General features: G+C 45.6%; 1 protein-coding gene across 1 annotated transcript; it reads right to left on the bottom strand.

Moving 5' to 3' along the window:
• Positions 1-455: 455 nt before the first annotated feature.
• On the bottom strand, positions 456-21,740 carry HHIPL1 (HHIP like 1). Its single transcript, XM_050897911.1, is given in 10 exon segments — positions 456-1,714; positions 1,717-1,952; positions 4,575-4,657; positions 6,479-6,560; positions 9,654-9,799; positions 10,683-10,809; positions 12,773-13,101; positions 13,386-13,529; positions 15,832-16,478; positions 21,447-21,740. Coding segments are annotated over 10 exon segments (2,454 nt in total). The 3' UTR covers positions 456-1,348.
• Between the last annotated feature and the right edge of the window lie 140 nt (positions 21,741-21,880).

The raw sequence follows: 21,880 nt of genomic DNA, 5'->3' as shown, positions 1-21,880 counted from the left end.
TATACTTCATAAGAAGTAGCGACACAGTGCTATTTTTCTGATCATATGTTTTTGTATAGTGAAGGTGTTCTTTAATATCAATAAGTAAGTATTTAATGGGTATATCAGAAAGTTCAGCAAAAATCTTTAAAACAAATTCATTTACCATATACATCAATGTTTTAGGCTTAAGAAGACACTGTCAACTTGAAATTGGGGAATTAAATATTCACAGTAAGAGCTTTAGATACAAGGTTTTGCTTGTGAACTTTTCTGGATGCACTAGTCATTTTACATTTGTTTCATTTTGTCTTTCTCATGTTCTTGTGTAAGCAGCAAGATAAAACCTATCCCGATTACATCGGGAAAAAAATAAGCAGGCAAAATGCTATCAAGTGCAGAGAGACCACAAAAGAGGAGAACATGTGTCTCCAATCACCACTCAAGTGAAAAACACATTTCAGACAAAATGAGTTTTGGGGTTTTTTAATATCCTTTAAAAAGGGGTAAATATTACAGGATTATTACCCCAGTACGTTACCTCTTGTCTAGTCATTCACACCTGTGAAAACTGAATGCAAAAACATGTCACTTCATGTTTGGGAAAGTGGAGAAACATGTACAAAGTATCTTCAGGGTTAAACTGGATAACAATCCTGTTCATGTAAAAAAGGCCAAATTTTCTTTTCACTTAGGCTAGTGTAAACTGCAGAAATATTTTCCAGACAGTATGCTATGCCTTTTTCTAATTTATCTTATTTTGCTTAGACACAGTTATCTTTGATAACCAATAGGCTTATACCAATAAAAAGCATTACAGAAGAATAATTTTCCTTTAAACTAGTGCATGGAAAGTTAAAAAAAAAAAATTCTGCTTTTGTATTCTGCAAACTAAGGCACAGATTTATGCATACTTAGAAACCACCACTCAGAGCCGCAGGTGTCAAAGCAAGCCAAACAACGCAAACACTTCCATAAGAGTGAAACACGGTCATTTGGGAATTTATTTTTCGGCAAAACATTATGAAGCACAGCTGGGGAATGCTGTATTTCAAAAGAGGAAAGAGCAACAATATGCGTCTCTTTTCTAATCTATAATGGCTGATGTTTGGGGTTTCTTCTTACAAACCCCCCCGTACAAACGCAGTCCCTGCCCACAACATACGCAAGTCACCGCTTCATTTTACTTTTTCTTTCCCTCCAAGGCAGATGCATGGGGATGAACACAAAGAAAACGGCAAGATTACTTCGAACAGACGCAACATCCTCAAGGCAGAGCACACCCTCCTCAATACTGACGCTGGTTTAGAGGGTCGGGCAAGAAAGGGACGTGCTCCGAGTCCCTCAGCTGCCTTCCCCAGCTCCTCTGTCACCAGTCTGCCACCTCCTCCCGGCTGCACACCGCGCCAGCGTCCTCCTCGTGGGAGCAGTTGTGCGTGCCGACGTCGGCATGGGCGCACTCCAGCAGCGTCTTCTCCTGCCCGGAGCACTGGACGTCGTCCAGGAGAATGCGAAGGGAGGTCCCTTCCCCAAATTCTGCCTTCTTGCTGGCCCGCACCACGTAGGGGAAGCCCAGCTGGCGGCACACCACGGCGGCGGCGGCTGAGCTCCAGCCGTCGTCGCACACCGTGCCCCACTCGCCGTCGATGTAAACTTCCACCCGGCCCCGGCTCCGGCTGCGGCCCCGCTGCTCCATCAGCCGCACGGCGCCGTTCGCAGCGGCGGGGCCGTGCCGGGGGGTTTCTTCTTCCTGCGCTGCCCCCTCCTCTCTCCTCCCTTCCTGGGCTTGGGGGTCCTGCCGCTCGGCGCTGCCGTGGTGGGCGTCCTGCTTCGGTTCCCCGGCGGCGGCGGGGCTTGGCCCACCCAGTCCACAGCCGGCGTGCGGGGGGTTTCGGGGTCTGGCCTGCCGCCCTGGGGGGCATCGGTCACGGCCTTCAGCCGGGGACGCGGCGTTGGTGTTTTCACAATAAGCTCTGTTGGGGGGAAAAAGCCAGGAAACCACGGGTCTGTCACAGTATGGACAATACTTAAAGACAACTATATGAAATCAGCGCTGATTTTTGACTTAACTCGTTTCTTGGAATTTGCTTACTTGATCCTGTTGAGAATCGACAATGCTCCCGGTGAGCCAATATTTCCTCAGCGAAAAATGTCGGCTGCTTTTAGTTAGCAGAGAGGACTGCAGGGCATAGTGCCAACAAGTAAGCCTCTCCCAAGAAGGAAACTCCAAGCAGTTTATTGGCAAAACTTCAGCCTGGCCATTAAAGGGTGGGCGCTGGAGTTTCACGGTCAGAAGAGGAGTTCCCCACCATACCCTTCTCCCCTGCTGAAAGCATTTGAAAGACAGGCACTATTTCTGCTCTTCTCCTCATTACTAATGACTGGATCATTACCAGACCGAGCGCCGGCCTCCCCACTGGGCCAGATGCTTTATTCAGAGGAGCTGAAATCAGGAACATTCAAAATCAATTCTCTCTGGCAACTGGAATGTGCAAAAGGAACGGAGTTGCCAGGACAACACATAAAACAGGATTTGGGGTTGGGTTTTTTCTTCCTTATGAAAAAAAATAAAAGAGCCTTGAACTCCGAAGAGCTGAAAATTCTTTGCTGTCACAGTTTCCAGGCGTTACTGGACTTGCTTATTCACATGCGCTCTATTTTTAGCTTAAAAATAAGTTTTAGCTTGTCAGAAGGAAGCAATTCAGAATTGCTCAGAATAACAATCAGCTGGGACAGAGTCACAGACATTTGCAAAGACATCACAACTTTTGGAATTGTATCCTAGATTTATCCACTCTCATTCATCATTTGCTTTGTAGTACAGAGACGAGGAAAAATATGACTGTCTTATTTGTGCTTAATATCTATTGTCCCCAAAAGACAAACCCTTGCAGTGGTACAGTTTTTCCAAATAACACTCTTTGGAGAGGAATTGTATTTGCGGCATGAAAATATTTCCCTTCTCTGGAAGCTGAGGTTCTAAAGGCAAGAAATAGATATGAAAGCCTTACCTGTGCACACCTCAGTTGCTGGAGCCTATCTGGCAAAGCACTTAAAAATCCTGGAACTCATATAATGATATGTAGGACTGCATGAAAGCTAATGGTCACCTGGGAGTGCTTTTCACCTCACTGAATCAGGTTGTTATTAGATATTACTCTTCATCAAGCTATTTATTAAATACACTTCCAATAAATGCACTCATCCAGCTAATGCAAGCTGCATGCCTTGGTGATTCTGTTACATTCACACTAAACACTAACCAAAACTGCAAAATATTTACAGCTATGTGTCCTTGTTTGCATGCTTCTGAATCAAAATTTTCATGCTTGGTTTTTGCCTAAAGGGGAATTTAGTTCTTGAGACACTTAGCAGAATCTCTCCCACCATTTCTAAGTTTTAATTTATGATGAAAACTACCTTGTAAACAAACCCAAAAGATTTAGCTATATGTATAGTTTAAAAATCTGAACTTTGGACTTGCATAGAGAGTAATGCATAAGCAGAAACAGAGAAAAACTGCTTGAACACAAACCAAGTTACTAATGTTTGGAAACTGTGTGCACAGCTTGCAAAGGAGAATGTTTCTGAAGACGTGTTGAGTGCTCAGGCATGTCAACATTCAATAATCAGCCTTAGATCTTGTTCCACCTTAAAGACTCAATCTTGCAAGGTGCTGAGTGCCTTCATTCCTCCCTGAAGTCAAAGCTGTAGGAACTGTCAATGACTCAATGCAGTGTAACATGATTAATGTAATTAAAAATTAAATAAATGTATTCTGACATTAGAGTTCCTACAGTAAGATTAACTTCATGACAAAGTTGTTAGAGTACTGCCTAGGTACTTACATGTGTAAACAAAATGCACAGGGGAAAAGAAAGGTGATGCTGCCTAATCTAATTTTGAGATCCTAATAGTGTATTTAGGTTTTTGCACTTAACATAGATAGTACTTTGCTCGCTGCAGGTTCAGCTACATCATTGACTACTCCGGCTTTAGCAGTACAATACTTCATTCAGTATGAAGCAATCAAAAAGCCCTGGAGGGTTTGGATAAGCCAAAAGTTCACCTGAATGGCTGATCACGCCGATTCTTTTGGGAGTGTTTCCTCATCTCATATTATCTCACTTATAACTAACAATGACTCAGCCCTCATCTTGCTCAATGAGCTATTTCCCAACCCTTTAGCTATCATATCCTTCAGCTCCTGAAGTGCCCCTCACTACCTGAAGGCACTGCAAAAAATCACTTATCACTGAAAAGCACCATTGAGCACAGGATCTCAGTACAGAAACAGTTACGGGGAAACCAAGTTGGTGGTAATGAAACAGGTACGATGTAGCACGGAAAAGGGAAAATGCACAGGCACAGAAACTACAGAGGAGATTTCACAGGGTCAGGAGAGGGGAAATACCTTATGACTTACTTGAACCAACTCTTCAGATCCAAAACAGCTGGTAAGAATTAATTTTGAGGATAGTCTGAAGAGTGAAGTTCTGGGTGGTCTCCACGCATACAGAGATAGTGCGAGCCTGGAATTTGTATTTACTGCCAGCTAACACGCACCAGTAATAAACAGCAGCCGTGACACTTACTCTCCTTTGGCACAAACTGGATGCGCTTGCTTTTTACTTTCACTGGCGACGGCTCAACTCGGCATTTTCCTGGTGGTGCTCTCCTGCAAAAAAAGGGACACATACAGTGCACAATTAATTCCTTTCCCCTGGCATCGTGAGCCTTTGCTTCCCATTTTTCTATGAATGTAATGCTCATTGGAAAAAAATGTCTGTTTAAATGATCCAAGTAATCTCTTACAGTAGAAAACATAATTAAACAATCACATATCTCCATTGATTAAAGTCCAAATATTCACAAGGCAATGGAGTCCCCTGGCTGTGTTTTCACTTGCCATTGCTGAATCCATTAAGGAAATAAAACATTGGCAGGTTCAAGCATTACAGAAAGAGATTAATCAAACTGAAAATAAAAATTACAAATCTAGACAGTGTATGTTGAACATCTGACATAAAGGTCATGTGTATTCAAGTTTTCAGGCTGTCTTCAGAGAAGCAAAATAACACACTATTATTCATACATAAAGCCCAAACAAAAGACTAACTACTACAAAAATGCATTAGTTTCAAACAAGAGCTCTAAGTGTCTCCTGCAGAGGCTCCCTCTTAGTATGGTGCATTATTTTGACACAAATTTGTTTGCCATGGAGGTATATCTCACTTCGGAGAAGTTACATCCAGTTCATCATCACCTTTTCCTGCAACGGCTGTCTTGTTAATCCACAGACTTCGTCAGAGGTTTTCAAACTGGTTCAAAAATGCATGATGTTTGCATTTGGAGGGTATAACTCCTTTGTAATTAGGATTGTTTGCATTTGCATTTCTGTGGAAGGCAAAGAGCTTCTCTCTCAACTACCGACACAGGCATGTTTTATGAATTTTCCTGTGAGTTTTTCCTATACTCGACACATGAAAGAAATTTCTTTTTAAACTTAAACTTACGACTTGCTTTTGACTTCTGCTTTCTTTATTTTTGCAAAGGTTGCATAATACCAGCCTCTTAATACACAGTTTACAGGAACTCTTCCACTGTGTTAGATAATGGAAAATGCTCCTGACAGAGGAGAGTTGGAGGAAAACACGTGGCAGCTCTGGGGGCTGTTTAACTTTGGGGTCTGGTTCCAACATAAAATCAGACAAGTGGTTTGGTTCAAAATGCTCAGCTAGCTAAACCTGTAAATGTAATCCATTTAAAAAAACATAAAAGCTACAAAAGTCTCACTCTACATGTCTGGCTGAAAGTAGTTTGGTGTTTAGCCAATAATAGTAATGCTTAAAAAACAGGAAGATGGAAAAAACAGCTATAAGTCTTCCTATAAAACACAGCTATTCCCTGCCTTGCCCAGTCTCAGATACAGGCGTGTGGGATCCAGAAGGTGTAACAATGGTCTTATTTCCTTGTCCAAGCCATTTTCCTCGTTGAAACACAAAAAAGAATACACTTTTTGACATTCATTTCTGCTTTGCCCGAGAAAGCACTGCAGGTCATGCTGGGTCAGCTTTGGCTGCAGCTGCCTGGGTACGGGGCTCTTATGGGAGATGCAGCCAGCTACAAGGGATGGAGAGGAACTGAGAATAAACACCTTGAGAAAAACTGCCTCCTTTTGGGCAGGAATCTAGAGAAATTTTGCCTGACAAAGACAAGCCACCCATAAAATACTCCTTTAGCTTTCAAGAACAAATCTCCCAACCCACATAACACCAACAGGCCCCACAACAAGTTGGTGATCACCAGGCAGCGCAGACTCCCATGACTGCAGGAGCAAAGCAGACCCACAACAGGTTGCTCCAGCCATTCCTTGATCAAGCTCCACAGAAGGGCTCAGCATGGGAGAAGAGCTAGTTAGTCAGTCAACATCATTCATCACATCCACACCTGAACACACTGCAATACACTTAGGCTTTGCAACAAGAACATCTCATACCTAGAGGTGTCCACCACTTTGTACACCACTCCATGGGGAGCCGTGGCACTTGGTATGCCGGTAGACATGAAGTAAAGTTCCCCTGGGAAAAAAAACAGACACAGCCATAAAAACTCTCCATTGAGCTTCTGTCCTGTACAGCACAAAGGCATTAACTCTGCATCACAGGTCAGAGAGCATCAGGAAACCCGGGACCAACACAGAGATCTGGTTATGGGAGGAAAAAATGCAGGTTTGTGTTTGGGTTTGTAAGGAGCGTTCATCTGCAGTCCAGTGGCATAAAATACTCTTAGTGAGTGGGAGCTTTTACATATTGTCATGAAATACTATTTTGACAAATTTCCACCGTAGGTTCAGCTGCCCAGACTTTAGCTGTCATCTCAGTCTGATCCGTGTCCTTCAACTTCACTAACACAAAACAGTCAAACCCTGAATTCCCTTTGTCGAAATGAAATGAAAAGAAATTAAGACTGTTCACACCGTCTTCTGCTCTTTTGGATAAAGCACTCCTTTGGGGTGAATTAGAGAACAAGATTTTGCTTTTGCTTTCTCTAGCACACTCACAAAGTGAGATGTGTCTCATGAGAAAGGCATTTGGGTTTGTCACAGCTCTGTCAGGTCACATGGGAAAGGGCTCGACCTTCAGCCAGACCATTTCCCGCACCATGTATTTGACGTATTTTCTCTTAACTGCATTTCCATCCCTCTCCTCCTGTTGTGCAGGGGAGGCTGGGATAAGCAGTCCCTCCAGCACTCTCTCTTTTGCCAGCTCAAGTGCTTGAGTGGTGCAATGAAAGGGCCAGAGAGCTGATCTGGATGAAAAAATATATTTGCAGCATTTCAAAAAAGAAAAAAAAGGAAGAAAAAGAGGCAATGGAGATCTTTTTATTAAGTAAGGTGGATTTCTTTGGGCATCCTATGGGTACCCCAAGGGAAAGAGGGGAAGGAGTGGAGGGGTCAGAGTGGGTAAAGGAAGGTGCGGGCAGCTGGTGGCAGCTGGTGCTGACAGCTGAGCCTCCCTGCTTTCCTGCACTGCCGCAGGCCAAGCTTCTCCAGATGCTCCCAGGGTAAAAACCAGCCGCCTCCGGCCACCCCTGGCTGGTTTCTTCCTTTTTCTGGTGGGCTCCATTAACCAAAGGCCAGAGGCAGCCTTGATCCAAACAGGGATGGGAAACACCTGGCGATGCATCTTGCGGTGCAGTGATGTGCGCTCCACATCTCACCTCTCTTTCCTGGAAATTATCAGGCAGAAATATGGACGCACAGGCCGTGAAGCATGCAGGCTATCACACGTGCACCCCATAGACACAGCACAGTGCCTGGCGTGTCCCTGACACGCTCAGCTGCCAGGGGACGAGGCTGCTGGCTTTATAATGGCTGTGCAATAAGCCAAAAACATAGGTGTCCCCACTGCATAAACACATCCACTGCACCAGCCGGATTAACATTCATCAGAGCAACAACCCCAAAAAACAAACGCTTCCGTGAAGAACAGCTTGTTAAAATAAACTGTGTGATAAACTTGTAAAAAACCAGATTCCCAGCACACCAAAAAGGTGCAAGAGAAGACTGTTCACTGCAGATAAAGGAACCTCACTACACTGTAATCAACAGATTTCTTTCCATTATAATAAAGCAAACACAAGGCAAATAACTACCTCTGAGAACAGACACCAGCCCAAATTTCCACTCAGCTCTATTGTACTTATGCAAAGCACACGTGAAAAGCGCAGGGCAGAAGAAGGGCGGCAGTTTCACCCCCCGGCTTTGCACAGACTCTGCCCACAGGCGCAGGACAAGAGAGACGTCACTCCCCATGTGCATGAGCAAGGGCTGCAATTAACAGCTTGATAATGCACTTGGCAGCCCTCTGAAGTGGCATAAAGCTGATTTAAACTAAGTTATTCTGATTTTAGGGTAAGATATCCTTCTCGCCACAGCACTGCAAAACAGCTCTACCTTCCATGAACATTAACCGTTAAAGAAAATGGTTTTTCACTCCAAAAAAGTTAAAATTCCAAAGTCAAACTTTTGAGCTAATACTTAATTTGGATGATTTGCATCTACATGATAAAATTTCCATTTATATGATATGCAACGGATGTTGCATTTGTGCAACATCCATACCTGACATAATCTGCAGAAAAAACAGACATTTAAAAACCGGGGCATTCTGGAAGCGGGTGCTTGTGACCATGAGCCAGGACCTCCCCGCAATGGGGCAGAAGACAAAGTCTTGCATTGCCGAGTTGCACAGGAGGCTACTTAGCAATGGGGCTAAACATCGTGGGGCTCACCCTCTCCCTGTCCCCAGCCAGGGGCTGCACGCTCTGCCTGCCCCGCTGCAGGGCTGGGCAATTAACCGTACCCTTGTATGAACAAAGGGAGCGACCACCAGCTTTCACCCCAGGACTCTTTATTTCCTCCTTTTCAAATCGCAGCAGCTCCCTTCTAGAAAGCAAAATGTCTCCAGTCTTAAAACACAGCTATGCAAAGCTCCACTGAGACTACATCCTTCAGTCCTATGCAAGGCAAAATCCCAGCTGGCACTAATAAAATATGGACTTAAGCAGCCTTTTGCCGATGCCTTGCTCAAGACATAACATAGGGCTTTCATTACGCTTCAGCTCGAGAGGTACAAATATTCCAGCCCAGGGTGAGCAGGTTCATAATTACTGTTCATCTGCTTCCCTGTATCCATTAATAACGCCAGCTAGCCAAGAGCATAGACTTGCTCTCACTTGGCTATCAGCTTCTCAGCCTCTCAGGGCCTGCATTCCCCACGGCATGGCACCGTGAAGAATGAGGTTTCTTTTCTAAGCTGTGCTTTACTGTATTTGCCCCCTGCTGTTCCCCGTCCCTCCAGAGGGTAGGTGTGCAGGCAGCAGCACACCCAGCACACCCAGACTCAGTCCTGCAGGGAACTGCCTCTCCAGTTCCCCATGAAGGCACTGCGTGGCACACTGGCCTCAAAATTAGGATTGTAACTTTGGTTTGATATTTGGGAGATGCTGGGAATCTCACCCACCGGCATTTTAAGGACTGACAGACTCGTGCTCTACCTCCCCACCACCCGCTGCCTCCCAGGAGCCCCCTCTGACCCCTTCTCTGGTGTTTTACTCTGAAGAGAAACCACAAGCATGCCATTCAGTGTGACATAAAGTTAAAAGATTACCTGCTTCATCTTCAGCAAAGGAGATGATGTATTGGTAATAGTTATTGATAAGCCCAGGGAACATGCACGTTTGTCCTGTCCCCATGCAGATTTCACTGTACTGCCACTCTCCGGTAGCATGATCCTCCTTCAAAGACATCAGGCGTCTGCAAGGCAAAAGAACACTTCCACAACACAACCAAGAAGACGATTTATGAGCATTAATGAGCACACCAGAAAGGATGTTTAATGCTTCCTACCCGCATTAGCTGCAATAGGAACTGCAGCTCCTCTGAAAAACAAAGGATTGTTAATATTAAAACAAATATATTATACGCCCCCGCAACACCTTGTCTTTCAAGGGCAACACAAGCACATGAAAAACCAATAGGGGAGAGTTTAAGGGCTATCAGAGTGCTTGCGGGGGGACCCTGCCAGAGACACAGAGCGCCTGGCTCCACTGCAGCTCTGGGGCCTCTCTCCTGCACCCAGGACCAGTGCGTCAGCCGGGGCAGGCAGTGCGGGGGCTGCGTGCAAGAGGCCTGGGAGATGCAGATACAGCAAAGGCAGAGGAGGTGGGGGGAAAACAAGGCAGTCTCATGCCTGCCTTATCACAGGTTTGCAGCAGACTCACTGCTGGACAATATTTTTTTTTTTCTTTCAATATCTTCAGTGTCTGGAAACATTGCATCAGTGTTGGGTTTTTTTTAGGATGTATTCAAATGATTTTTTACACTACTTCCAGGACTTTCAAAGAACATCATATCATTGCCCCTTTATTTGTACTGGCATGATATGCATCAGCAACGTCGAGGGCTGCTGGAATGCAAAGATCGCATTCCTGCACAGCACCATGGAATAAAGGTTATATAAAACACGCCACGTGAGCCCTCTGTAATGAGCAGTCAGGCTTTGCCCAGTGCTTGCAACCAGCAAGTAGCAGCATGTCCTCAGTTGTCAGACTGCACGAGCACTTGCAGGCAGGTGTAGTATCGCTGGAGGACTTCGGCTAGGGGTACAGCTTAATGAGTATCTGAAGTGTTTACTTACCCACTCATAAAATCACCAAATATGTACAGGCCATTCAAGTTCGGAGACTCGCAACCTCGATAGACATAGCCTCCCGTAACAGATTTCCCCATTTTGTGTGGATACGCGTAAATGGGAAGCACGTCATCTGTAGGGGAGAAAAGACCCGTGACTTGCCTTGTTTTACACATGATGCAGAATAGCTATTTATCTAGACAGTTCTGAGACTAGCATGATACAATCAGGTTCACTTAAGCATCTTCTAATTAAATGAAGTGCCGATGGAGTCATATTTAGTTTGATTTTCACCTTTTCAGAACCACATCTGATAGCCCTGCCTAGCTGGCTGTTCTAACCAAGGACAAGCTAGCTCAGTGAGACCGGTCAGTGTTTCACTTGCGATATAAGCTGGATCCCTGATAAGCCTGAGTGCTCTCTATCACCCAGACACCTCACTGTTCTCCTGAGCCCTTCTCCTCCTGCTACAACCCAGCTCTGTCAGTGCTGCTTCTGGCCCATTTCGACACAGCCTGGCTGGTTTTGCTATGAATTTGCAGGTTACTCTTAGAGTCACTGCACCCATGCAGGAGATGTTTGCCCAGTGCAGCTTTGTTTCAGTGGTGAAAGGGAAAAAAAAGAGATAGGTAACTCCAGACTGCAGGCACTGATGAAAAGATATGTCAGATGTCAGTGCGAATACCTTCTGTTTCTCTGAGGCAGGGGAGCTTAACCTGAGAAGGTCATCAAATATTTATGGTATGGCACAGGCAAGATGTAGTACTGGTATACTCATTCTAAAATGTAAGTTAAAACACAAGACAGAGGCAAAAGAGAGGGAGATGCCCTGATTTTGAGGGTCTCCATTAGATGCTTCCTCCCCTTTCTTTTGAAACTCCTGGGTCACAGGTATCTCCTCGTGGTACCCACCTCTCCTCGTCCTCACAGCCTTTCCCCCTGCCCATGTAGCAGATGCCTCAAGTAGCAAACCTGGCAGCTCTGCCAGTGAGGAACTTGCACCAGGGACTTTTCATCTAAAGCAGGTGTTTTCTACACTTCAGCTGCACTTACCGTTTTAAAGGGGCTGTGACATTTCACTGTTCTAACAAAAGGGTCTCTAAAGGCATCAGAAATTGTTCTGAATCCCTGGAGACCTCATTGAAGTGCCTGCCATGAACGCTCACGCAGGCACTGTCACATAGGAGAGCACTAAACGGGCTCTCTGACAACTGCTTCAGCAAAGGGAATGCAAGAAATCTGCTCCCTGCTCTCGAAATTGTTATAAAAAACACTTAAACACTACCACTGTACTTGTAGCTAAGTTAATAAAAGGAAGGAAGTTAAACTAAGTTAATAAAAGGAAGTTAAACAACATATAACATGTAGAAGAGAAAAAAATCAGAATCTCAGCTAGTGCAAATCAGTGCCAGCCCACTGCCCCCCTGGATCTCTGGGGAGATGCTCCAGCACAACATGTGGTCCACATCAGACCTTGCAACACAATACACTCTGACTTCACACATGCACTGGAATTTAGCCAGGCAGCAAAATACCCTGAATCCACGTTTGAAAAGTTAAAAAAAAAAAAAAAAAAAAAAATTTAAGGTTTTCCTTTTTGGCATAGCTAAAGAAACAAGAATACACTGTACATTCAGTTACCTGCAAAGCAAGCAGTGTGCGTACTGGTTGACCAGCTTACACAATATGTTTCTTTCTTTTTTTTAAATAAGGACACTACTTGTGAGTTATGGAGAAAAATACAATTGCTCTAAATTTTTCTCGCTTCTACAGGAAAGCTTATTTTATGTGGAAAAGATGAAATTGTCCCCCTAAATCACAGAATCACCAAGCAATTTGACTAACAACACAGATTGCCCAGAAAAACAACAGCTAGCATGTTTCATTTTCCTCCCAACTCAAAAATGGTAACATTTGGACTTTCAGTATTTATCCCCAAGTCAGTTCCCTTCTAGACTGAGACAGTATAGATTTACATCTCAGAAACATATGTTTTCCACCAGGCAGCCAGGCTTTGAAGGCAGGAATCATAAAATGACAGTGCAGAAAACTGCACAGTGGGAGACGCAGGTAATTTAGAGAGCACATCTATTTACCCATTGACGAATTGGCGCAAAGTTTTTTATCGTAACAGCTGAACCCTTCCCTTGCCCTCCAGCCATAATTTTTCCCTTTCTCAACGATGTCGATTTCTTCGTATTTATTCTGCCCCACATCTCCACAGAAGAGCCGCCCTTTGCCTTCCTTGGTGTGAGGTTCGCCTCTATCGAAAGAGCAGCGCCACATATTTCTCACTCCGTATGCATAGATTTCAGGGCGAGCCTTAGGGTCATTAAGAAAAGGGTTGTCGGGAGGGATTCGGTACAGAGGCCCACGGTCGTTGTTGTTCACATCGATCCGCAGCACTTTGCCCAGCAAGGTTGATCTGTATTGGGAGAAGAAAGGAAAGGAAGAAAAAAAAAAAAAGAAATAAAACTAGACCTTGGTTAAACATCAGAGATGGGGTTTTTGGAAAGTCTAGGGTTTCATTCTTTCTGTTTTGGAAAAGACAAGTCTTTCAATATCTTTGAAAAAACAACCATTTCAAGATGATTTCATTTGCCTCGGTCCACCAAACAGCCTTCAGGTGGCACTGACTTCCCACGACCCGCTGCCCTGTGGATGCACACTGGTGGCTTGGAGCTGTCGTAGGGATGGGTCCCCTCTTACTTGTTCTGGGCGTTTCCAAAGGTCCCAAAAGGATCCCCAGCCATGCCTCCGTCTCCAGTAAATATATAGAGATACCCATCATCTCCAAAGAGCAGCTCTCCTCCGTTATGGTTGGAAGCAGGTTCTTCTATTTCCAGGATTATCCTAAGCGAAAACAGGGAGGAGGCATTACCTACTGCACAAGCCCTAAGCAAAGGGCAGAGCAACGTCACACCAATGTTGCCCTTGACACATGGAAACGGCGACAGATCAGGTTTGATGCAAATTCTTTCATATCCACTTTACTGAATTTTACTTGGGCATAGCTAATTTTCTAACCTTAAATAATTCCAACGTATTTTCCAGATTACAGAAACACCGAATTGTGTAATAAGGAAAATCTGGGAAACCACATGACAGAATATACTTTTAATTAATTGTACTTTTCCTCTGATTCCTCCTTCCTCCTTGTTAAACTTCCTTTTTTTTCTTTTTATTTTTTTTAAGAAAAGGCATCTCAGCTTAAATCCGATTGTAAGCTGCAAGAGAAAGGACTCCGGTCCATCTGTGCATCTGTACAGCATTTGGCACAATCCTGAGAGGCACTTTCAAGGTGAACCTAAAACTTTTAAAACATTAGGTAATAGTTAAGTTCTCAAAGAGAGAAGAATCCTTAAATGATAATTACATACACAGGACTTTAGGAGCTTAAAGAGTGGTTAAAAGCAGCCCCACCAACAAATTAACATTTTGACAAAGGTTATTCAAAGCAGTACCAACAACCTTTACCTGAATTGTAAAACCTAACTCTCTCTTACTTTTATTTGTTTATTTTACGCACCTGGCATCCCTTTCGTTGTAAGAAAAGGGTGAAATATATAAAAGTATAACTTTATAGAAAGGTAAAGCCACAAATACATGCAGTGGAGGTTCCCAGGTATAATAACTGAAGTTTATTTTACTCCAGCTTCTAAAAAAGTCCAGATTTCATGCTGACAGTGCCTCTTAATAGCTGCAAAAACAAATGACAATAATCACTTATACCACCTCATTTTTAGCGAGTTTTTTTCCCTTCTGAAAGTACTGATAGTTTGTGATCAGATTGTAAATTGTGAGAAGGAACCCAACTATGTAATTATTCTGTCACCTGCTGCTAAACGTCACCACCTCTGAGATAAGGTAACTGTGCACAAGTGCACAGACTCCAGCCAGCATGAGAAGCGAGGGAGTACGGACTCAAAGGTGAATCCTCCTCAGCCTCCCAAAGATGGAAGAAAACAAAACACATTGAGCAAAAATCTGCAGGCAAACAGACCTACGCCTTCCTGCTAAGGCAATGCACACCATGTGTCGGCCGAAGCTGCCTCTTGGGCAGCATCTCAGGATGAAGTCAGTGGGAGCCGTGCCTACACAAGCACAACAGGACCACAATTTTGTTTTCTTAAGCTTTCATTGTACTAACCATCAGCCAAATAAGCACAGAAAATGTTATAAACGTAGACCCTGAGGATTTTTAAACAAGACAGCTCATGGGCCTTGACGTCTGCAGGTTTAAGCTCCTGACTCGCCTTCCTGAGGACCACACTTAAATTCCCCTTACCTGTCACCTACAGTGCTGCTTACACTGAATCGCTGTCATTGCTTTATAAACCAGCATCCCCTTTCTATCATTAGGCTACGTGCATTTTTCAGCTAGAATCATCCACTGCTGAGTATTTGGAAAGCCCTAATATAACCCATGTAACAAAGCAAAAATCTTAAAATTAATAATCTTCAAGGGTTTCTTAAAATAGTGGTTCTATTATGTGGTTCTGCACCAGGTTATAGATCTGTAGACTGTCTCCACAAACAAACCCCTAAGTATCTGTGCATATTAATGTGGATCAACTGCAGGATCAGACTCAAACAAATGAAATTTCCAATCACTCAGTAATAGCACAGTGGTTTGCATTTTATTTAATTTGATATTAAGTTTGTAATATCACCACAGGGTTGAGCTGCCATTCAGATAAAGAAATGTGGGGCCAAATCCATCTTTGGTCTGGTATCACTGAGTTTGTTTATACTGATTTTGGAAACCTTTGGCTTTGGAATGAATTTCACTCATGCTTTGCAGAAGTCTATTTAAAGGGTAATAATTGCATTACCAAAAAAACGCCAACAAAAAACCAAACCCCAAAATACTAACTGTAAATAATGTTTCATCAATGTTCAGTTAAATCTTCTGACATACCAGAACTGAGAAATGTAAATGTTTTATCTCTGACCACTTGCAGTTCATCCATGGAGGACAGGCACGTTCTCTGTCTCAGTATGCTAGACATGGACTGGGACTAACTTGCTACCACACTGGAATGCAAGAACAATATTAAGCTAAGTAAGTCTCATTCATTAATAGCCTTTAAAAATGCACAAGCTGCCCTCTGAGATCTTAAATACATTTGCCAGAGAAATGTGTGTACAATACCTTTCAGAACCATGGTCCAAAGCATTCATGTCAGCAGGAGAAATTCTGAACTCACTGATTCGGATTCTCTCTTCATAACGAACTTCAATTGAATAGTAGACATACACTTTACCATTAAATTTGAACTTAGGATGGAAGACAATACCTAGAAAACCTCTCTCGTCTCCTTCCCAAGGTGAGGTAAGTACGGCTTCGCTGATGTTCAGAAATGGCTTTTCGAGCCTGGATCGATCGGGGAGGTAGGTCCACACCAGGCCAACCTGCTCTGCAATGAAGAACCTGTGGGTGCCATCGTTGGCGTGCACCATCGCAACGGGATTGCGCAGCCCATTGGCGACCTCCACGAGGCAGAGCTGGAGACAGCCCTCCGCGTCGGCGGTCACTAACCCCAGGTTTTGGTTAAGGTTCTGGTTAGCCAGCAGGTGTGGAAAACAGTAGTCTGTGTCCTCCAAGGACAGGTAGTGGCAGAATTTTGCCATGTTGTTCTCCAGTGCAATTAACTCTTGGTCTGCAGAGAGATAGTGAAAAATGGAGCGGCATTTTTGCCACACTTGTAGGCAATAGTCTTGGCAAAGTCCTGGTATCGTCCGCACGGGAGTGGAAGGATCCTCAGCGTCGTACAAGTGAGCTGCATATGGAGAGCATTCCTAGAGGGAGAGAGAAAAAGCCTCAAGCCATTTCTTGGACCAGATTTGAAACAGCTGAGCAGCAATACTAATTGGAAAAATTTTACCTTAATTACAATATCTGTTGTGGTTTATTCTGAAGATATATTAACAGAGGAAAAGATCTCGGAAAGAGAGTTTATCTCAGCATTCACTGAAATGATCTTCAATATTCCTGGTGAAAGCTGGCTTCCTCATGCTGCTATTTATTTATTCCAACCATAGCACTAACTCAAGGAAACCAGCAATGACACATATCTTGCTACATCACCGTAGTAGACTGGTGAAAAAGAGACTTTTCTATCTTGGATGCTCTGACTTTATCTATGAAATAATGAGCAGATTCAGCACAGCACAGAAGCGAAACCAAAGAGTTAGCTGTGAAGATTCAGGTCCTGCATCTCCAGGCTGAGGAGGGAATGGGAAAGGTTGGCAGGGCCAAAGCCTGCAACTTTCATACCTTGTCATCTGATAATCCAGACATGCACCTCGAACACAGATGTGATTTACAGGGTGGAAGGAGCGGGATGAGAAAGTGTAGGAGGAGAGGAGAAGGACACCCATCCTTCGTACCGCACAGTGCACCCAGCCCTGGGATGCTACCACTGCATACACCATCCCTGCTCGGGTCCAGCTGCCTTTGCTGGTGGATCTTTGCCCACAGACAGTTTATATACCTGACTAGAAGTGGTGAAATGTATCATCTCATGATCATGACACTGGTCACCAAGTTCTGCAGGGGATGCACAGGCTACAGGATTTCAGAGAGTGAGCACCAAATGGCCATAATCCAAGCAAGCTCCACTGGGAGTGGCTGCAGCACAACCCTCGTTTAGGCAAGGTGCAGCCTCGGAAATCTACCTAAGGACTGAATCAAATTCACATAGTTCACTGTATTCTCCACTACGAGAACTCTGACAGGCACATTTTCCTTATGTAAAAAGCCACTGCAATCCAGTAAAACTGTCTGTAAATTACAAACTGACCAAAGTGACTCAGTTCTGCTTTGCAAGGCCTTTTCCTTGTAATAAACACAAAATATTTTCCAGTTCTAATGCATCTTCCCGACAAGCATCTCAAAAGTGCTCTCCAAATAACGTAACATGACTCAGTGGAGGCTCAGTTATTTTCACAGGGCAGATAAATAACTGAGGCAAGAAAGGTAGGAAGAGAAACTATGCTTCTTGAATAAATTCTGCATTTTTTAATTCCTAGATGGCATTTCTTCCAAGCAAAACCAGCTTAGTTAAAAAAAAAAAAGAGAGCGCTGTTTCTAAATCTATAGGGAGCTCTTTCTTAATGCAGATTACAGTACTATTCAATAGCTGAAAAGATATAACATCTGAGATACTGAAGTATTTAAATTAGCTGATAAGTACACACAATACTTAATTTTTATTTTATTTTCCATTACATACCATAATAAACTGAGAGGCCATATAACAGATCATTAGTGTACAATAAGCTTTCCTCCTGGAATGTCAAGCCATTCATTGCAAAATGAAGGTTATTATGCCTTCAAATGAGCAGCAATTAATGTGGTAAAAAGGAGATTGCGCGTGACACAAAACACTGAAATTACATGAGCAGACTGGGTAACGGCACTGGGCTCGGTTACACGAGGTGTGCCAGGGACAGAAAGAGCTGGAGCATTTGCCGATGCAGTTGTTATGACTGAAAACTTGGCCTTAGAAAACAAATTGAAATGAGACAGAAAGGGAATTCAAAGGCAGGGCTGGATGGGAGCTCAGTCTGGTGCTGCCTATGGAGGTTTCACATTCAGAGAGAGGAGGCCCACTGCTTGAGTACTGGGGTGTACCTGGTTCTCTGAAAGCCTCTTTCAAAGCAAGCAGTGATCTTATGCATTATAAAGCAATGTCCTGGCTTCAGCATCAGAATTAAAAATAGCACAGAGGTACGGTTTCCCTGTCCCTTTGCCGTTGTGGGCTGTTCACCCCAGCCTCAGGTGTGTTTGAATAGTGGTTGTGGATGACTTCTTCACTCCTTACCACGTTCCTGGTGGCATACAGCTATTTACGTGGCATTACACTGGTGGTGATGTAGAGAGATCTATCACTAGCCAGACAGTACCGAAGCATGTGTGTAGGGTATTTTCCAGACACATATGGAATATTTTGCAACTTTTATTCCACAAGAGATGGAGCCTGATGCCTGATCCTGAATTTCTCTGCTTCTGAATCAAATGTTGTGGTCCTTCACCCTTCACATCGTCCTGTCACATTCACTAACTCAAAACACCACAAAACTCTACGCTTGGTTACAGCCCAGCATCACTAATAGATCTAAATTCTCATTTCCAAATGACATGGTCTGTTCATGCATTTTAAACTATGACGTGGTCCAAAGACCAAGGAAACTAATGGGCAGATGATCAGTAACTTCAGTAGGGCTGGAACAAGCTCACACCATGAAAATAACTCATTAGAAAATAAAACAAATAACGTTAGGACAAGTTAGCCAAATTCATCCTATCTGTTCCAGGAATTCAGAGGCAGCTACTTATCTGAGGAATTGCAACAGTCTGAATCCGGACGAACACCCACATCAAACAATGGCTTATTTACTGCTGCTATCAGCCCAGAGGAAGCAACGGCACTCCTCAGGAAAGCGTCTAACTTTCATGTAATCCCTGACATTCCCTGTCCACCTCCATCTGCAAACTCAAGCCTTTAAGCAAGCTATTCCCCAAGAAGCAGAACGAGGCATCTGCTCTCCCGCAGTTTGGTGTCCTGTATCCCACTGCACAATAATCCACATCCACACACGTCCCCCCTAGACCTGCTGCCCCCATCAAATTACCCCTGGGTGTTGAGGCTGTGGGGCAGGCAGGGAGATGTCCCACTGCAGCCCTCCTCTCCCTCACGGCCAAAGGCATCCTCTCAGGCTGCTTCTGGGTGGGGGGAAACCCTATTTTGGGGCTGGGGGATCATGGGCAGCACTGAGGGGAGGATATTTCTGCTCTTCCACTTGCCCTTCCACAAGGAACAGAAACAGCACCACATAGCAAATCACAATTTAAGAGAAGGTAGGAATCCTCACCACAAGTACAAACTGAGACACTTGTCAAAATAATTTGATCACATTTGAGAGAAATCACAAATTGTGAGTAGAAAGAGACAGAAGTGTGCCGAATAAGTCACAGAAACCTACTTCAGGTCTAGGATATAAGTTGTATATATAACGAATGAAGGGAAGCAGAGTGTTCTGGAGTGTTTGCAATGCCTGAACTTCCATTTCGTGCTTGTACGGTCAGAGGTGGTGGTTTGTAGCCGCATCTGGGCTGGTGATCCACTGAGCTCATCAGAACATTTCAGTGAATCATTTTTCCCACACTGAAATATTTCACTGCTTCTGAACAAATTTTCAACGATCAGGTTTTTGTTGTATGCAGGAGACTTACTTATTGCTTCGAGAGGCAGGAGGAATGCTTAGCAGGCACTGCTAACTGGTTTCCTATCTGCAAATGGACTTTCAGACACCGCTTGTTTCAGGAATGTATTCAAAGGTTTTTTGCTTCCAGTACAATGTGAGACGAAATAAAACTCAAATCTCTAGAAGCTGATGTGGAAAAGGATTTTCTTTCTCTTCACGCTTTCAGGAACACAAGAGGTACCCTGTAAAATGCTAAGAGCAGGATTTCTGAAAAGCCACTTCCATCCCATCTGAGCACAGCAGACGAGACTCCACTGTCTGAACTAATTTAAGATTTACACTTGCACAGCACAGAGCTGCCACTGCTCTGTCTCAGGGGCATTTTCATACATACGAGGCCACCGCTGATGATAGGGCCAGAAGCTTTGCTCTGTGCAGACTGTGATCACCCTGTTATCGTATCTGGCCACAGAACATCAGCCTTGAGTGGAAACTTCCCCTGTGCAGGATGGCCACCACAGAGGTTTCTAGGCCACATCCTCAGGCATTGCTCTGCACCCATCATCAGGACTGTTAGCACCTGGCACACGCTAAAAGCATCTCAGGATGCTGTAACCCAGTACAAAAAAACACCTGATCCCATGAGTTGGGCGTAACAAGGAGCATGTTTTGTGCAGGCAGGTCTCCTCCTGGGTGTCTTCACCAGGTCCAGCGATCTAACCCTGGGAGGGTGAGGGGAGTCTGCCCACACACCCACCTCAGAGCACTGCTGCTCATAAATTAAAGCAGAGCAACATGCCTATTCCTCTTTCAGACACCTGCCGAAGGACAAAAAGTCCACTGGGACACCTAACGATGGACAGTTGCTCCTGACAGTGCCTGGAGCACACGCCTAGGCTGCTGCACTAATCCCTGATGCACCCATATGTGGGCTAATGCACCTGTGCCTGGGCCCAGGCACTAATGCCATGGCTGATGCGTCTCTGGGGTAGTCCATGTAGCCCCGTCTGGGCCTGGGAACCAACGCCACAGCTCACACACCCCTGGGTTGTCCAAAGCCCCTGTGCCTGCGCTGATGCAGTCCTGCACAGGTGGATGCAGTCATTCCTGGGCTGACATGCCCATGTCATGGCTCATGCACCCCTGTGAGGTCCAAAGTACCTTTGCCTGGACCAGTGCACCCCTCCACAGACCAATGCACCCATGCCTGGGCTGCACCATCCATACCTGGGCTTGATGCAGCCCTGCACAGGTGGATGCACCCACACCTGGGCCAAAGCACCGTAACGGGGCTGAAGCACCCATGCCTGGCCCAGAGCACCCTGCGTGGCCAAAGCACTGTGCAGGGGCTGAATCCCCCTGTGCGGCTGACGCCCCTTGCGCAGCGGAACCCCCCGGCGTGGCCGAAGCCCCTGCGCGGCTGTTGCACCCTGCGCGGCTGATGCCTTCTGCGCGGCTGAAGCCCCCTGCGCAGCGGGAGCCCCCCGCGCAGCAGAAGCTCCCGGGAGCCCCGCGCGGCGGGCGGTCGGGCGGTCGCGGCGTGCCGGGACGCCTCACCTGGCAGAGCAGGTCCTGCAGGTGCCCGGCGCAGGCGGCGTAGGTGGGCCCGTCGAGGCGGGCGCTGAGGCGGTAGAAGCGCTGGAGCAGGGCGCGGTCGCGGCGCGGATCGCAGCAGCCGAAGTCGGCGTAGCGGCGGCAGAAGGCGAGGCCCCGCGGCGGCCGGAACGGCGGCTTGAAGTCCAGGCACTGCGGGTGCGGCCGCGCCGGCCCCGGGGCCAGCGCCGCCGCCAGCAGCAGCGCCAGCGCCGCCCGCGCTCCGCCGGCCCCCGCCGCCCCGCGCAGCCCCCGCATGGCCGCCCCGCGGGCGCGGAGGGCGGCGGCACCGCGCAGCGCTGCTCCGCGGGCGAGCCGGAGGCGGCCCGGCCCGGCTGCGCGGAGGCTCGGCCGGCCCCGCCGCCCCGCTCCCCCCGCGGCAGAAGGGGCGCGGAGAG

Source organism: Gymnogyps californianus, chromosome 5 (assembly GCF_018139145.2).
Source record: "Gymnogyps californianus isolate 813 chromosome 5, ASM1813914v2, whole genome shotgun sequence".
Lineage (NCBI taxonomy): Eukaryota > Metazoa > Chordata > Aves > Accipitriformes > Cathartidae > Gymnogyps > Gymnogyps californianus.
The sequence above is the reverse complement of the archived record's forward strand: the minus strand, read 5'-3'. Positions and strand labels throughout refer to the sequence as shown.